The following is a 17,749-nucleotide window of genomic DNA, read 5'->3' as shown; positions in this document are numbered from 1 at the left end:
AAACTTGAGTTAAACGGACGTTTTTGATAAAGAACAAGATATCCAACAAAAGATTATTGCAAATCGAAGGTTTAGAACTGAAAACGAAACAAGTTCTATTAGCCTATATAATCATGAAAAGTATGGGTTTTTGCTATGGAAATAATGCGAGCATGAAGCGCAAGCTGAAAAATTTTATATTCCAATCTGAAAATACGGAGATTTTGATCACGATTTTAAATAAAGAACAAGTTTTGTATCTCAATCTCGCTTAATTGTTGATTTCTGTCTTACATACAATCTTATTTTGCACATGCAAAATTATTGGGGGACAAAGCGATATGTTTGCCCCCCCCCCCAATATTTTCATTGGTGAGGCGATCGCCCCTGCCAACCTTCCCCCCCCCCCCCCCCCCGGATCGACGCCTCTGCCATGGTTATGGTTATGGGGGGCCGGGGCTAGCTGTGCTCTAGCTCTATGTTTTGCATTTCTTATTTTATGTGTGAGGATACCATATCACCGACGCTCCACAACTGATTCAAGGATTTTTAAAATTCATTTAACTGGATCAAACGAAATGGAAGAATTTCCAACCTTATATAAGATTTACAGAGGAGAAGTAAGTGATTATTTATGTTTTATTTGTAAAATAAAAGTCATCATCACCGTTTTCTCTTGCAAAGATAGGTTGTAAATCATTGACGATTGACCGTGACCCGCTGCGCTTCCGTTGCCGTAACTGTACGGTACGGTACAGCACTGTCAGCAGACCCTGACGGTTGCGGGGACCGGGACGGGGCATAGCTAACCCAGGCCCAGGGAGCTCATGCCCGCTTCTCGGGACTGTCCGTGTATAGGCCTACCGGTACTATAGCCTAGACCAAAATTAGACGGAAACCCGATTTTCTGATCGTTTTTTGTAGTTATTGTAGTACATAAAACAAATTGTCACATTATAAGAAATAAATTACATTAAATTTACGAAAAAATGAAATTCAGAGATATGTGCATGTGAACATCATTCTTTCCCGTTTTACTTTAGCAAAGGGCCTTTGGCTTTTTTGATAAAATACATCACCTCAAAATGTCTCTTTTACTTTTAGCTTTTTCTTATGGTGACACAATTATCCATGATGATGTATTTTGAAAATCTGTATTTAATGCCCTAGCTATAGAAAGAAGACATGACTTCTGATAAATATGTGATAAAAAATAGGCAGTTTAAGTGAAATATATCATGACATGTATATTATTGGGAGAGTTCACAACCTGTGACATCACACTTCTATTGTATTAGTTCTAAATCTAATGTAGCATTGCAATGTGAGGATCTCCATACATAGCATTAATGATAGCAATATTCAAATGCTCATAACTCTCATTATTTGTCAGATTTTTCTGAAACTTTCATTGATCTGTTTCTTTGATTTTCTATTTCTTGACAAGCTTTTTTGTTCCAAAAGTTTTATTCTCCATTAATAGTAGGCCTACATAAAAAAATATTGCCATTGAGTCCCTGTACATATTGAGTTAAAACTTGGGTCTCTGTAATTGGTGAGTGGAGCCAACGGAGGTAGCAGAACAACCAATACAACAGAGACTGAAGCTTTTGGTCTACTTCAAAACATACTTTTAGATTATTTATGATAACACTTTTTTTAGTCATTCAAAGCGATGACAAATTATGTTTAATAAGAAGAAAATTTCTATGTGCCTTGAATGAAACCAGCACTGGGCAGCAGTGCGAGCCTTTGTTCGTTCGTCAACAAACGGTCCACCAAATTCTATACAATAAAAAGACTTGACACTTTGCCAACTTCGCATAATGCTTTGCATCAATTTAATTGTGTGTAAAATAGTGTTAGTGCCTTGGCTACACTTACCTAGTATAGACTTAAATGAACATGCCTAGATAACATTGAGACTATATCTAAAGCAGACAATGCTGCAGGCTTAGTGACTTAAAATTCCTGTAATATTTTGCTTGCCCATATTGATCACTGAAATATTGCAAAAAATCGCTCCATTGTACGGCGACAATGTACTTAACTTTTCTATGATTATACCTAATTCTAATACCGGTACCTTTTTATATTTCTTTTACTCCTAATACATGTTAATGTATGTAGGTTGCGTCAATTCAACCTTATGGTGCCTTTGTGAAATTAGATGGATTCAAGAAAAATGGTGAGTTCCTTTAATTTCAGTGTTTATTTATATTTTTTAAAGGAATGGTCATGTTTCTTGATTCAAAATGAAATCATTCAAATGTAGATCTCACATTTACAATCAATCTTATAATTATGGATTTACCTTTTTTTAAAATCTGTTTCGGGGGGGGGGGCATGAAAATATATTTTATATTTCTTTTTTTTCCCCCTATCTTTTTTTCAAGTTGATTGTACAATGGGTTGCAATCAAACGCAAGTCAAATGTGCATGTAGGTTTTACAATAAATAGGAGTTATGCTTTTGATTTTCTGATCAGTTTCTTGCAACAGAAGGTGTTAGTTGATGAATTGTTAGCCCTAAAACAAATGAACCATGCTGTAAATTAATGTACATAATGGCCATTAACCATTTCCATTTTTTCTGATCTTCATTAAATTTGCTCATTGCCCTGCAATGATATTTTCCTGACACATTGTTTTGGCAGAGTTATTATTATTCTGTGCAATATGTTCAGTTCTGTGAACATTTTATTTTCTGGTGTTACCAGTACCAGAGTTTATCTTTAAAGCTAAATGATAGTAGTTGCAGTAAAACACTAATTTCGTGAGAAAGTCTGGAAAACCAAGGTTAAGTATGACTGTATCATCGTGGATCTAGATCTGGTACAGTTACATAAACTGAACTTTGTGAAATCATAAAATCTAAGCGGAAATATGATCACACTGAAGATTGCCAACACAGATAGGCACATGTGGGACAGTGTATTATTATTATTGCTGGAATAAAGACCTGAAGGAAGTGACCGAATCCACGCTTATTTTGCTTACATGTATTTCTCAGCAATTACACAATTTCTTCCAGAAACCTTAGGCATATTTCTTATTCATACAAACAGACACTTGGGTGGTCATTACATGTATATTAGATTCTGTGAAAAGTCATTTTGAGATCGTTACCAAAACTGGAATTTATCTTTAACTGTAATCTCTGCTTCCCCTCCCTCCATTCACTCCACACCCCCACCCAAATCAGGTCTAGTTCACAAGAGTCAGATTTCACGGACCAAGCGTGTGGAGGATGTAGCTGAGGTTCTCTCTGTCGGAGATGCCGTCTGGTCAAAGGTTATATCACTTGGGGTAGGTGCATTCAAGGGTGAGGGGGGGGTTCACATTATTAAGAGGAAGTACATACATGTATACCCAGTTGTTGTGTGTCCAGATAGGTTGTATGTTCGGATGATCATTATTCGAAAGTCATTTCTTCTAAGGGAAGTTTCATCAATGTTTAGTACAAAAATGTGAGGAAATATTATAGAGAACAAAATAGAAGATGATTACAATTACTGAATTTATACTTTTCGTGTTATCCAAAGACAAAAAAAGAAGGCTTCAAAAATATTAAGTGTCCGGACACCCGACCCCCCTCCCTCCTATTTATTACAATGTAGGTACTAAGCTTTATTTTTTGCTGTTTGAATACCACATGGATATTTATTGAGATCCTTCACTGTTAAGTGGTGACTTGTTGGTTAGGGGTGGCTGGTTTGTTTTCTCTATTTTCTAATTTTATTTAGGGCAATTAACAGTAAATTGCCAATTCCTTTACTGCCAACTTGTCCACTTACCGTATGTTCTACTTTCGTAGTCTAATGCCATTCCGTCCATCATTTCTTCTACAAACATTTGGTCCAATCATTGCTTCGTCTAATCACCATTTCGTCTTTGACCATTTCCTCTCATAACCGTTTGGTCAAAATTCCATTTCATTTTCATTCATTCTGCACAATTAACACTTGGTCCGATTAGATCAAATGGTATATGGACTAAATGGCTTTTGGACCAATAGACGAAATGGTGAGTGGACGAATTGGCAATTAGACGCTGTGGATAATGAACGAACTGACGAAAGTAGACGAGTTGGCAATTGCCCATTACATGTACATGTAGATGAATCAGAAATAAACCAAAAAATCATAGGTGGCGGCATGGCGCCCCTACCCTTCCAGGGTGAAACTGATCACTGTAGAAAGGTCAAGTCCACCCCAGAAAATTGTTGATTTGAATGGATAGAGAAAAATCAAACAAACAACACTAAAAATTTCATCAAAATTGGATGTAAAATAAGAAAGTTACAACATTTTTAAGTTTTGCTTATTTTTCACAAAACAGTTATATGCACAACTCATTGATGTGCAAATGAGAGAGTCGATGATATCACTCATTTATTTCTTTTGTTTTTTATTGTTTGAATTATACAATATTTCAACTTTTACAGATCTGACAATTGGGACCAACTTGATTTAACCACAAACTTTATAAATTATGTAATTGCACATGTTCAGGGAGGAATATAAGTTTGTTCCCCATGACGATAAGGAGAAAATGAGAATTTTCCATGTTTTATATAATAAAATACAAAAGAAATAGTGAGTGGGTGACGTCATCTGTCTGCTCATTTGCATAATGACCAGGATGTGCATATATTTTGTGAAATTAAGCAAAAATGTAAAATGTCATAACTTTCTTGTTTTACAACCGATTTTGATGAAATTTTCAGTGTTGTGTTTGTTTGATTTTTCTCCTTTTGTTCAAACCAACTTTTTATTGGGGTGGACTTGTCCTTTAATTTGTTATATTGTGTGTGGAAAAAAAAATATATATGTCATAAACACCTGATCATTATATATAGCTGCAAAGGACACATGTATCTTCTCTCAAATAATTTGATAGCAATTTTATGGGGTATTTTTCTTGCTTTTCAGTTATGCATAACTGCAATTAATGAATCCAGATGTCAATGATGTCATAATTCTACAAGGGTTGCATTGAAACACCATTGGCATCTGATCTGGATTCATTCATTGCAGACTTTTGCAGCCATGCTTTAGTTTGGCACAAATTGGCACAAAACAAATTTTACATCACAATAAAAAAAAATCCTGATTATCTAGGCTTTAAGTACCACAAAGATATCAAAGTATTTTAGAAAAGATATTCTTTCAGGCCATATACATAATAATTATGTGTTCATCACTTATTTTTTCCTTAAATTGGGGATTTTTGAGGTGTCAATTTTTTTTTTTTACTCGTATGGTATATTGAGTAATGAAAGGTTTCTCGAGATCATCCTCCCAGCCACTATTTAATTCACTTCACTGGCTTCCTTTGAGACCGAGAATTATGCTCAAATTATTCCTCCATGTCTACAGAACACTGAATAAACAGGCTCCAACAAGAGAACTTAGGTCGGCTGTTGACCCTCTTCAGTAGCTCGTACATGAGCCGGTGATAGAACTTTTGCTGTGTCAACTTCAAAATATCATTGTATAATTTCTTATAATTATTTCATTGTAAGTGATTTAGGCCTTATGAAAAAGCGCCATATTTATAAAGTAATAAGTTGTAAGTCCAAAGACCCATACAAAATCAAGTGATCGCACCTTTACTGTTATTTCATCTAAAGAATGGAACAACACCCCCTGTTTTATTATCATTAAACATCACAAATCAGTTTCAGAATCTCTAAAAACATACCTCTTTTCCAAGTAGTCAATTCATTTGTATAGGCAATGAAAAATATGTATTTTGATATTCAATGTTTCTAAATGCTATGATATATAGTTTTATTACAGAGAGCATACTAAATGCTGTTTATTATTATTATTATGTGGAGCATTGTGGCCCTGTGGATTAGTCTCCGAACTTTGAAACAGAGGGTTGTGGATTCAAATTCCAGCAATTGCCAAGTTTCCTTCAGCAAAAAATTAATCCACGTTGTGCTGCCCTCAACCCGGGTGAGGTGAATGGGTACCTGGCAGGAATTTATTCCTTGAAATGCAGAGCGCGTAAAAGCTGCTTGAGCTACAGCCAGGGTAATGATATCCAAGTCCTTTGGAAGTGCATAGGGACTTTCTTCATAATGTGCTCTGCGCATGGGCGCAAATCCCAGGGGGATACTCAAAATAGTAGGGGGGACACAATATCAAATGTCCCCCTACTATTTTTGGTCATTTATGATGGTAAGAAATTTTTCATTCAAAATGGAAATCTCAAATTTATTTTTGTCGAAATGACCAGAAATTTGGGGTGATAACCTTTTTTTAATTTTTTTATATTTTCCAGCCCCTTGTCCCCCCTACCTTTTGGGAAAGATTTCGCCCCTGGCTATGCACTATACAAGGATTGACTATTATTATTTTTATGATATTTTTTTTCAGGAAGATGAGGAGAAAAAGATCTCACTGTCTATGAAAGTTGTGAACCAGGATAATGGCCAGGATTTGGATCCAAACATGGTCCAAACCAAGTATGTAAACTTTCTCTTCATCTTCCCCTTTTTGAAAGGGAAATTTCTGTATGAATTGATTTCAAGAAAAAAACGTCAGTTAACCCTATCTAGGCCGGGGAGGGGCCTAATCGCGCTATATTTTCGCCATGCAAAATTTTTTGACCGCGCCGCTCGCTGACTTTTTACTTTCAAGGCTTACGCAACTTTTGAGACCAATTTTGCGTCACACGGGTACGTGGTTCCAAAATTAGGCAACATTCTGTAAGTGCATGTCAGACCGAAAATTGCTCAAAAATGTGATTTCGTGTACAAAGTCTGGGGAAATTGTGTTTTCAACCAAAATTCATAAATGTATGATTATTTTTAGTTTTTCTAGTCTAAAAGTATTCACTTTATGCTTTTTATGATCACAGAAGAGTCCCCAACAAATTTCATTGAAAAAAGAATGAAAAACAAAAGGTCAAAAAACAAAGAAATACATAAGAAATTGCAAAAAACAATATAATACATAAGAAAATGATTTGATATCACAATTTTTTTCATGTACACTTGCTAAGGACACCACAAAGAGTTTCTATACCAAAAATTAGTACATTTGGAGCTTTATTTAGGGAGTTAGAGGGAAAAGTGTGATTTTGCATACTAATTATGCATAAATTAGCATAATCACTTCATAGCGATTCACATGAAATAAATTACTATCTTGTAGATTATGTCCCAGGCAACCCGCGTGCCAATTTTCGGCGCGATCGTGCGGTCAACGCCCCCCCCCCCCCCCCCCCCGCCATAGGAACTCCCAAAATACCTCGGCCTAGATAGGGTTAAAGGTCTACTCTCCACCCAAGATAAAACATTGATTTGAATCATTTGAGAAATCAAAGAAGCATTACGCTAAGAATGTGAAAAAAGATGAAAGTTTGAATAAGACCTTTTAAAATTTCACTGATTTTGCACAAAACAGTTGTATGTACAACTCATACGAGAGGCAGAGTATAGATGTCCCTCACTCCTGTTTGATTTTGTATTGTTTCATTATTTACAGATTTGACAATATTAGTTATTAAACCAACTTGACTGAAGCACAATCATAATTCCATATGATCAGGGAGGAATGTTATTTTTTTCACAAGACAATGAGGAGAAAATTGAAGTATTTCATAAAATAGAATACCCCAAAATAGTGAGTGGGTGGTGTCATCACTCCCCTCATTTGTATACCGACCAGGATGTGCATTTAATTGATTTGTGAAATTAAGTGAAACTTTAAGATGTCGTATTAAACTTTAATGTTTTACATCAAAGTTTTGATGAAATTTTTAGTGTTTTGCTTGTTGATTTTTCTCTTTTTATTCAAATCAATTTTTGTTTGGGGTAGATTTGTCCTGTTATCGAATGAAAAAGAGAACATTTCTTGAAATTTGATCTAGAATGTTTATAAAAAAGTCGCTCTAGCGCCACCTGTCTAGTTGTTATCCTTGACTGCTATTTTTTTTCGTGGATTCATCACATGGTGTACCTTCATTTAGTCTAATGCCATCCCGTGCACTCAACATTTCATCTAACAACCATTTGGTCCAAGCATAATTTCTTCTAATCACCAGTTTGTTTCATAACCAGTTCTTCATTGTCCATTTCATTTTCATTCATTTCGCCCAATGAACACTTCGTTCCATTAGACCAAATGGTATAGACTAAATAGCTATTGGACCAACTGGTTATTAGGAGAAATGGTGAGTGCGCGAAATGGCAATTAGACCTCATGTGCATAGTGGGCAAATAGATGGTAGACCAAATGATAATAGACGAGTTGGTAATTGGATGAAATGGCATTAGACCAACTGAAAATAAATCATGTTAATGCCCCTGAGTGTGGACCATTTTCACACTTATATGTGCATTATTTGTTTTATTTCTTCTATAAAACTTTTTTTCTTATACATGTACCAGGCAAGAAGAGCAAAGGAGAAAGAAGGGAGGCTATGTACCAAAACCAAAGATAGAGCTGGGAGCTGTCCTCAATACTACTTGCAAGAAATGTGGAACTGTAGGTAAGTCTGAGTGTCCCTCAGCATTGCTCTGCAGACATGTGAAGGAATGTTCCACAGGGAGAGAATAATGTTAATATAGTAAATCGTCACCTTCCAGCACAAAAGCCGTTAGTGCGCACTGCACGTCGCCCTCCCGCGCAAGGGCCATTTCGTGTAGTGAAAAGTACGCACTAATAGCCTTTGTGCAGGAAGGCGAAGCGCAATCCACGATAGACAAATGACTTCCATTTAAAAAAAAAGGTTTTGTTTACCATACACTAGGAAGAAATTGAGGATATTTTTTTCCTTTCAACAACTCATTTTCTCACCTTAGAAGGAGCTGCAAACTTTGCGTTGTTTTGCATTATCTGTGTGTTATGAAGAGCTAGTCTTATTTAGAGATTTTTAGATAACTATGAAATATAAAGTGAATAAATTTAATTTACCTACAGTTCTATAAGAGAAAGTCAGTGGCCCTAATTCACAATAGTGGTTTCTAAACCACCAGTTGAACCCATGGTTTATGCAGATTTCCTGTACAAATTGCGCTACGGCGTTTATTAAAAAATTCCAATGCTGATGCGTGCTTTTGTCACTGCGAAATTGACACCTTTTGCCATGGTTAAGTACATATCCGGTTTTTCATTTGTGAATCCACTGTTTGAAGAGTGGACTCATGAATTCAAAACAAACAAAACAGTGGACTCAAATAAAATAGCATGGATATATAAATAACCATGGCAACAGGCGTCAATCTTGCGCACTGACAAAAACGTGGATCAGCATTGGATATTATTTGATAGAAGCTGTAAATAACGTAATTTTTTTTTCCAGGAAATCTGCATAAATCTTGGGTTCGACCGATGGTTTTAAAAACCACCTTTGTGAATTCGGGCCAATTAGGATAGGTACTTGCATTCACTACTTGTTTATTCAATTATTGCTGGATGATTGGATAGAGTAGAGAATTGAATCAAGTGGGTCTTTAGTACAGATTCTAACCTGGGAAGATTTAGTTGAGGACTCAATTACTTTCAACAACTATGCAATTGAAGGAATGTTCAATTAAAATTACTTTTCAATAAATTGCATTTTTTTCTTCAAAATTTACAATTACTTTTGTCAGTTACAATTTTAATTACTTTCTAGAAAAGTCATAAATAAAACCAGTTTTTATTCTGTACATAGTACCAAATATTTCAACTTACAGAGATACTGTAAAGATGAAGGTTTAGGTTAAAGAGCACAGTTTCTGCTTGTTACTCTCGTTGATGCTGAAGCAGTTGACATGAAAAAGGTCATGAACTTGAATCATAAATGAATTAAGTTTATTGTAAAGAAATCGAATGTTATTTAAAGTAATTGACAGTAATTGAAATCAATTACATTTTTTTCAATTACAATTTACAATTTCTTTCTTTTCAAAATTTCAATTATAATTGCAATTTCCCCCCCCCCCAAAGGTGTAATTACTTACGTCATTGATCAATTTATCTTGTAATTGAGCCCAACCCTGTGCAAGGCCACTGGTTCATCTTGCCTAATAAAAGCGAGTATAAATAAATGATAAATTTACAGTCATATAAAGAAACCAACCATCTTTCATTATCAGTTACACTTCGTAATTCTGAATCATGTAAATTGCCTTTACCTCGATGTTTTTTAATCCGAAAACGTAAAAGGGCTCGTTAATCCGAACATTTGTGGCATTATTCCGAAGTTTCGTTAATCCGAAAACGAAATAAGGTTCGATGTTCCGAAGGTTCGTTAGTCCGAAAACGAAATAAGATTTGTTGTTCCGAAGGAATGTTAGTCCGAAAACAAAATAAGGTTCATTAATCATTACGTTTTTGGACTAAAGAACTTTCGGAATCACGAACCTCATTTCGTTTTCGGATTAACGAACCTTCAGAATTACGAACCTCGCTTTGTTTTCGGACTAACAAACCGTCGGCATTACGAAACTCATTTCATTTTCGGACTTACGAACCTTTGGAAGTACGAACCATTGGCATAACGAACCTTCGGAATAACGAAGCTTCGGATTTATGAATGTATGCGTCATTATCTACTACAGGCCATCTTACCCAAGATTGTTTCTACACTCCTGGTGAGAAGACTTATGACCTTATACCAGATATCGACATGGGTATGCTAAAACACCATCAAGATATGCCCAACTCCAAGGAAAAGGGCCACAAGCACAAGAAAAAGAAAAAGGTAATTTGATATTCAGAAAGGAATAAAGTGATCATTGTCATTTAACAAAGTAAACTGCAAGTGGTAGAGTAGTCCCTAATGTTTGCCGCACTCTACTTTGATATAAATCAGATTGCCAATTTGATATTTCATTCAAACATCTTTCAGACTTTCACCTGTTTTTCTTATTATAACCAGCATAAGTCCATAATGCCATACGCATCAGAACAATTCAAGAATGAAGGCATTTTTTTTTGGTGGTGGGGGGGGGGTAAAAATGAAATATTTTCGCCCCTAATTGGGCAATTTACTTTTATGAATCGTTGCCATACAGATAGAAGTGTATGACACCCAGTATTCCATAAAAGTGTGGTCTAAGTTTCTAGCTTAGATTATCAGAATATCAGCGTATCATTGAAGAAACTTTTAGTTGAAAAATTTTAGTTTAATCTACTTCTGTGATTTTTATTGTACAGTAAGTGAACATTTCTACAAAATCTTGTATCTATCATTGACTCATATAAGTGCACCATTGAGGTACTGTATGAGGTTGTTTTTTTTTTGTATTATTTTGAAAATTTTTACACTACTCTCCAGAAATTGCAAAAACATTTATTAAAGTAGAAATAAGTTTTGTATACGTGTAAAGTACACTCTAAATCTTGTTTTGTCATCACTCACTGGTCTGACTGGCTTCCTATGGGGGATGGTGCCCTTATAGCTCCTGTGAGTTCTTATCTGACCAGGCTTGCCCCTTAAATTGTTGGTGAATGGAGCAGCAGGTAGGAGGGCACCAGGATCTAGCTAGGAATTCCGGTGGGTGAAGCAAAACTGTTCTTTTTGAAATTATGTACTCGGTTGTATTTGTTAAGATCTCTTTTTATATTTGTTTATATTTGTTATATTTTGGTATATCCAAAGGAACTGTTGCTGGGCTAGCACCATGAGCGTCTCTGGACGGTGTATGCGCTCAATAATATATCACAATTATTATTATTATTTAATTGTTAGAGAGCATGTTTTCTCAGTGATCTCCACTGACAAGGAGCATTCCATGATGCAAATGAGGATTTTAAACTATTTGTTTCAAGCTATTGAAATCCTTGCATCTGATTGGTTCGTCGGAGATTGTTCAGTTAAAATCTCTGAGAAGATGCTCTATGAAGTACTCCGCAGATATTTCCTTGCCAGTTTGACATAAAGAAAAGAGGAAAAATCAAAAGACTACAACAATGGACCAAAGACAAAACAAAATTGCCTTTGTAATCTATTCTTTATTCGACAGAAAAACAGGAGGGGTTCCTCTCCAAGCGATACCAAGTACAAAGCTCCAAGGCATCGTGAAGAAAAGGGGAAGAGAGCGAAAAAGAGGACACGCAAGGAGCTCTCATCCTCGGACCATTCTAGTAATGAAGAGGAGAGCAATGAAGAAGAGCGTAGGAATCACAAGAGGAAGAAAGATAGAAAGAAAGGGGAGAATACGAGGAAGACATCAACGGACAGTACCAGCTCTGATGAGAGTAGTGAGGAAGAACGTAGGAATCGGAAGAGAAAGAAAGATAGAAAGAAAATGAAGAAAAAACAGAGAGACACATCAAGTGAAAGCACTGATGGAGAAAGCGGTAAAGAAGAACGGAATCGGAAAAGGAAGAGAGCTGACAAGAAAAAGAAAAGAGAAACATATAAGTCATCTGACAGTAGTAGCTCTGACAATGAGAGCAGTGAAGATCAACGTAGGAATCAGAAAAGGACGAAAAAAAGAAAGAAAAGCAAAAGGGGTAGAGATTCATCGGAGGGTGACAGTGGTGAAAGTGAGCACTACATGTATGAGAAAGGCAAGAAACGATCAAGGAGTAAGGATGGTAAGAAAGGATATAGTGCTAGTAGAATGAAGGAATCATCAACAGAGAGAAGGGATAGAGAGAAGAGACAAAACCATGGAAGCAGTGATAAAGATAAGATGCGCCATCATCACACGGAGGAAAGGACACATGCACATAAAATTCATGCAAGCGAGAGAAGGAACGACCGACACGAAAGGCCTTTTGAAAGCCAGAAGGAAAGAACACGTTTGAATAGTGTTGATTATTATTCTAGGGGAGGAGAGACAGGTGACGATCGGCGGAAAGATGGAAGGGATAATGAGTCGAGTAGAAACCAGCATAGACAGAAGAGAAGAAGCAGAGAACGTAGTGATAAAAGAACGAATGACAATTCCGCGTGAGGGAAAAGGAAGGGAACGTGTGAGAAAGACAGGGAAGATACAGACTACAAACAATGCAGGAATGAAAGAGCCAGGCAAGGAAATGATAGAAAGAATGTAAAAATGGAAGATCCCATGAAGGAGGGATCAAGAGGATAAGTAAGTGCGTTTGTAGGGATGTCGGGGTAGAGTAGTTTATATGACTCTCTTCTTTCGACCTGAGGGACGTGGGTTCGATTGCTAACCATGGCACCTTGCATTCAGCAAGAAGTTTACCCGCATTGTGCTGCACTCAACCCAGGTGAGGTGAATTGGTATTAAAGGGTGGGAAGTGCTACACTGGGTTAAATAAGGCATTATCATCATTATTATTACTCAAATTGTACAAGTCTGCTATAAAGGAATAGATATATATGATTTTTTTAGGCATCGTCTTGGGGGTATATAACTATACCATATAAAAACATATTGGCTGTCCCTTGGAGGGCTTCGCCCAACTTTTTTCCCAATAAGTTTATCATGAGAACAGGTTGCATTAGTGTTAGGGTGTATCCAAAAAGATGTCAAAACCGTAAATAGTACCTCTCACGCTTTGTGTTGACTGTCCTTGGGGGTGTTTCACAAAGATTTAAGTATGACTCAAGAGTTGCACTTAAATGAGTAATTGCGTACAGTATAAAGCGCTTGACCATGCCAAGAGAAAGCGCACTACTGCCACTTTAAGTCAAACTTAAATCTTTGCGAAACACCTCCAGCTTTCGTTTCTATAAACTTGTTATAATTAGTAAACAATAACAGTTTAAAGCTAAGGTTACGATACTGCAACAAATTTAGTTTAAAATGTGATTTCCCTTTTTTTATTACAGGAAATAATTGTACATTAAGAAATATAAATAAATGATAACGATCTTACTTATCCTGCAGTGTTGATTATAGTTCACAGTTACAATAGTCCAGTATATAAACCAGACAAGATCCAAGTTGGTTGGCAAAGATTCCGTAAATTAAAGTTCACAATGATGACGATGATGAAACTGATGTTGAAGCACAATGAATAATTAGAGTCATTGTATCGAGTTGAAATGTCCGTGAAGATGATATTGTTGATGATTAACAGTCAATTTCAGCAATCCATGGGTTGCAAAGCATTCATTAAACAGGTTGATGATTTCGAGAACTGAGAATTCCTCAGAGTAACTGCAAACCGTTCATTGATGGCAGGTAAATAATTCCAAACAAGATAAATATTCCATGTGGAAATAAAGTCTGCTCTGACATAAAGTCTGGCGTGAAACTCTTAGCTCTGATCTGATATAATATGATGATGTCCTTGCTTACATACAAATTATTCACTATTATGGAAGGTTCTAGTATTCACTATTCTAGAGGCTTGTAGTATTGTCTACAAAAAGAATATTCTCCTTCTTTCAGGAGCAGTCAAAGTCTAAAACATTCTTGAATGACCTCAGTGAAATGAATATGTTAACAACATAGCTAATCCTATTGTTCTTTTCCACTGCCTGAGGAATCTATTGTGTAGCAGTCTATTGTTTGGCAGTCTGTCCAAAAATAATAAAAATCGTTGGCCTTTAAATAGGCCAGAGGCTTGCATAACAAAAGGTTTTACAAAGACTTCCTGGAATGTTCTTTATCATTCTAAGCTATATATATCCTTAAAGAGAAGATAACTAAATAAATGAAAGTAACTGCTCTTACAATTCTACTTTATAACAGTAAAATTAACATTAATAGAATTCAATTCAATAATATATCTGTAAAGTGATTAGAGACTTTGTTCCGATGTATTAAGCGCTGTATAAAACCAGATTATTATTATTATAATCTGATTGGCTGATAGCACGCTGGTTTAAAGAAATTGAGCATTTATTATAACAAGTCCTTATAAAACAGTACCCAGGCCAGGCCTAACTCGTAGTGGTTGTCTCAATTGACACCTTGTTGTGACATGTCAATTTTATACATTATTTTGTTATTAATGTAAAACTGAAATTAATAAAATCTGAAAGCTACTTCCTCACTTAGGTTCCCAATGCCTACATCTTATCATTTGTATTCACTTTGCCTTCAAGCAGTTGGTCTACTTTCCAGATAGTCCAGTTCCCCATTTGGTCTACTCAATTTGGTCTAATTTGCATTTTGCCTGATCGACGTTTGGTCTAATGCACTTTTCTGTTTTAGTTGAATGTCTAGGGGGGTGTTTCACAAAGATTTAAGTATGACTTAAGTCGCTTTTAAATGCCGGCGCGTACATGATATGCAACGTGCGATCTTATTGACAGACATGCATTAGTGCGCGTCCTCATGACACAATTTGACCAATGCAGTCGAGCCTTTCACACCGTACACAACTCGTAATTTAATTGCGGCTCTAAGTCACACTTAAATCTTTGTGAAGCACCCCCAGGTCACATCATACATGACCCTGGTTATTATTTTTAGTTTTTTTCAAGTGAAAATTTTGTCTGCATACTGTTCATCTAATTGTATAGATCAGACCAAGTGAATATAAGTGGGTAAAGCCCAAATTAGACCAAAAGGTACCTATGCTGGGAAATCAGCCCCCCCTTTAATTTTTTTTTGCAATAAATCCACCATGCAAAATTTCGCTTGCTCACTTTCTACTTTCAAGTCTCGCGCAACTTTTGAGACCAAAATGTGTACAAATTCAATGCAAATAGTATTTTTAGCCAAAATTCATAAATGTATCATTATTTTTCCTTTTACCGATTATAATTAATTAATTTCAACTTGTTTATGATTTAAAACGTCCCTGACAGTTTCCATTGAAAAATAAAAAAACATAGGAAATACATAAGAAATTTAGAAAACAATAAAATAGGCCTACATAAAAAATAGATATGATGTTGAAATCATTTTAAAGAAAGTTTGATCAAATTTCTATAAAGAGATTGTGAACCAAAAATTAGCATTTCTGTAAACCAGAAGAGATTGATGAGTTGAAACGGCTTGAGTAGACGGACAGTCAACCTGCCCGAAACGTCAAGTCTCTCTACTGCCTCTGCTCATGATCTCTACAGCACCTCCCCATCCATCCTACTACTCAGGCTGTTTCAACTCATCAATCTCTTCTGGTTTACAGTCCTTTTCAGGACTACATTCAAGAAAGATTTCTCTCAAATTTTCACTTTCTCGCCCATCCATTTCTTCTATCCACTGTTTCTATAATAATCCACATGGTGTTCCGTAAACCACATCAGTGAACGTAATGTTAGGTTAGAACGTCAAAAAACATTAAACATTATTCCCATTATGTTAAACATTAAATAAATGTTGATATGAAGCATATAATGTTTTGATCGCATGACATGAAAACATGTAAAAGACATTTTTCAAAAATATTAATACATCTTATCAAAATGTCCAATCTTGATGTTAAAATGACGTGAAAGACAGAATGATATTTTTATGTTTTTATGATGTCATGTAATTATGCAAAATTAACATTTCTAAAACATTATGTTATGGCAATAAAATCTAATAAATATTATAAAAGTCATGAAAATTATGTTTTCAAAATATTTCAACAAAACATTTTAAAAAATGTTTTTCTGATGTGCACTAAAAATGTTTAAAAAAAGTATTAGAAACATAATAATTTTGAGATTTTTGTTAAATTATTTTAACATTTTAAGAGAAACACTAACGTTTTACTATCGTCATAATGTTATATCTTGGATGTGAAAATATCATTCTAAAAATGCGGTTAAAATATTCTGACAATAACATCAAATGTTCTTGAAAGGTAATGAAACTATGTTGATATAATATTTTAACTAAACGATTTGAAAAATGTTTCTGAAATGTATTTTAACATATTTCCCAATGTTTTTATGATGTGATTTTTACATTTTTTTCAGAAACTTGGCATTTTAAAACGTTAAACTATTATGACAGTAAAAATAAACGTTCTTAAAATGATATGAAACTATGGATTTACAATAGTTAAAAAAAACAATTTTGGGAAAATGTTTTTCAAACGTTTTCCCAAAATTTTTCAAAAATATTCTTATTTTTGCGTTTTTGTGATGAAATGTTAACATATTTTGCGAAACAAAATAGCATTTTACTAACATCTTTATGTTTTATAGTGGATGTGAAAATTCAAAAACTGCTGTTAAAATATTCAAACATCAAACATTCTTGAAAGGTAATGAAACTATGTTTATATAATATTTTAACTAAATGTTTTTGAAAAATGTTTTCCTAATATTTCTCAAAAAACGTTAGGCCTACTGAAATATATTTTAGACATATTTCCCAATGTTTTTATTATATAATTTTTATATTTTTTTGAGAAAACTTAATAATATTTTACTGACATTTTTTATGAAAAATTACTATTTTAAAAGTACTGTTAGAATATTATGACAAGGAAATCAATCTTTATAGAAACGTTATGATAATATGTTTTTATAATAGTTCAACAAACCATTTTTGAAAAATTGCCAAAAATATGTCAAAATATATTCGAAACATCATTATTTTAGTGTCTTTATAATACAATTTTAACTTTTGTTAACTTAACTATCATCTTTATTAAATTATACGTGGGATCTAAGAATATTTTTTGAAAGGTTTTTATGATATTTTAGCAATAACATAAAACATTCTTGAAATGTTATGAAACACTAAAAAGGAGGGAAAATATTGTTTAATACATTTTTATGATATAACATTATTAAAAAACACATTTTACTAACATCACTCTTATTCTTATAATGTTATACATTATTTAACAAACATTACATTTTATGGCAGTAGCATAAAACATTCTCGGAATGTCATGATATTGTTTCTCAAATATTTTAACGAAACATTTTTAGAAATCATGTTTATAATG

The 17,749-nt window shown here is 34.6% G+C and overlaps 1 protein-coding gene across 2 annotated transcripts; it reads left to right on the top strand.

Moving 5' to 3' along the window:
- The first annotated feature begins 479 nt into the window (after window positions 1-479).
- On the top strand, window positions 480-14,902 carry LOC121417237 (pre-mRNA-splicing factor CWC22 homolog). Of its 2 annotated transcripts, none has more exons than XM_041610868.1 (7): window positions 480-599; window positions 2,110-2,167; window positions 3,184-3,287; window positions 6,368-6,456; window positions 8,386-8,486; window positions 10,543-10,677; window positions 11,948-14,902. In XM_041610868.1, the coding sequence occupies exons 1-7, from the start codon at window positions 558-560 to the stop codon at window positions 12,886-12,888; spliced, it is 1,470 nt and encodes a 489-aa protein (XP_041466802.1). In that variant the 5' UTR covers window positions 480-557; the 3' UTR covers window positions 12,889-14,902. The 2 variants fall into 2 exon arrangements, with proteins under 2 accessions (XP_041466802.1, XP_041466801.1); XM_041610867.1 differs by having other exon boundaries at window positions 10,543-10,685; window positions 11,950-14,902.
- The last annotated feature ends 2,847 nt before the right edge of the window (window positions 14,903-17,749 follow it).

This window comes from Lytechinus variegatus, chromosome 6 (assembly GCF_018143015.1).
Source record: "Lytechinus variegatus isolate NC3 chromosome 6, Lvar_3.0, whole genome shotgun sequence".
NCBI classification, from domain to species: domain Eukaryota; kingdom Metazoa; phylum Echinodermata; class Echinoidea; order Temnopleuroida; family Toxopneustidae; genus Lytechinus; species Lytechinus variegatus.
Note: the sequence above shows the minus strand (reverse complement) of the source record. Positions and strands in the feature narration are given on the sequence as shown.

What these genes read in the sequence shown, in the direction of transcription:
- LOC121417237 (XM_041610867.1), top strand. Translation starts at nt 558, where the DNA reads ATGGAAGAATTTCCAACCTTATATAAGATTTACAGAGGAGAA. An exon ending in CAAAGGTTATATCACTTGGG is followed by an intron (nt 3,288 to 6,367) that starts GTAGGTGCATTC and finishes ATTTTTTTTCAG; the next exon opens with GAAGATGAGGAGAAAAAGAT. An exon ending in CCAAACATGGTCCAAACCAA is followed by an intron (nt 6,457 to 8,385) that starts GTATGTAAACTT and finishes TACATGTACCAG; the next exon opens with GCAAGAAGAGCAAAGGAGAA.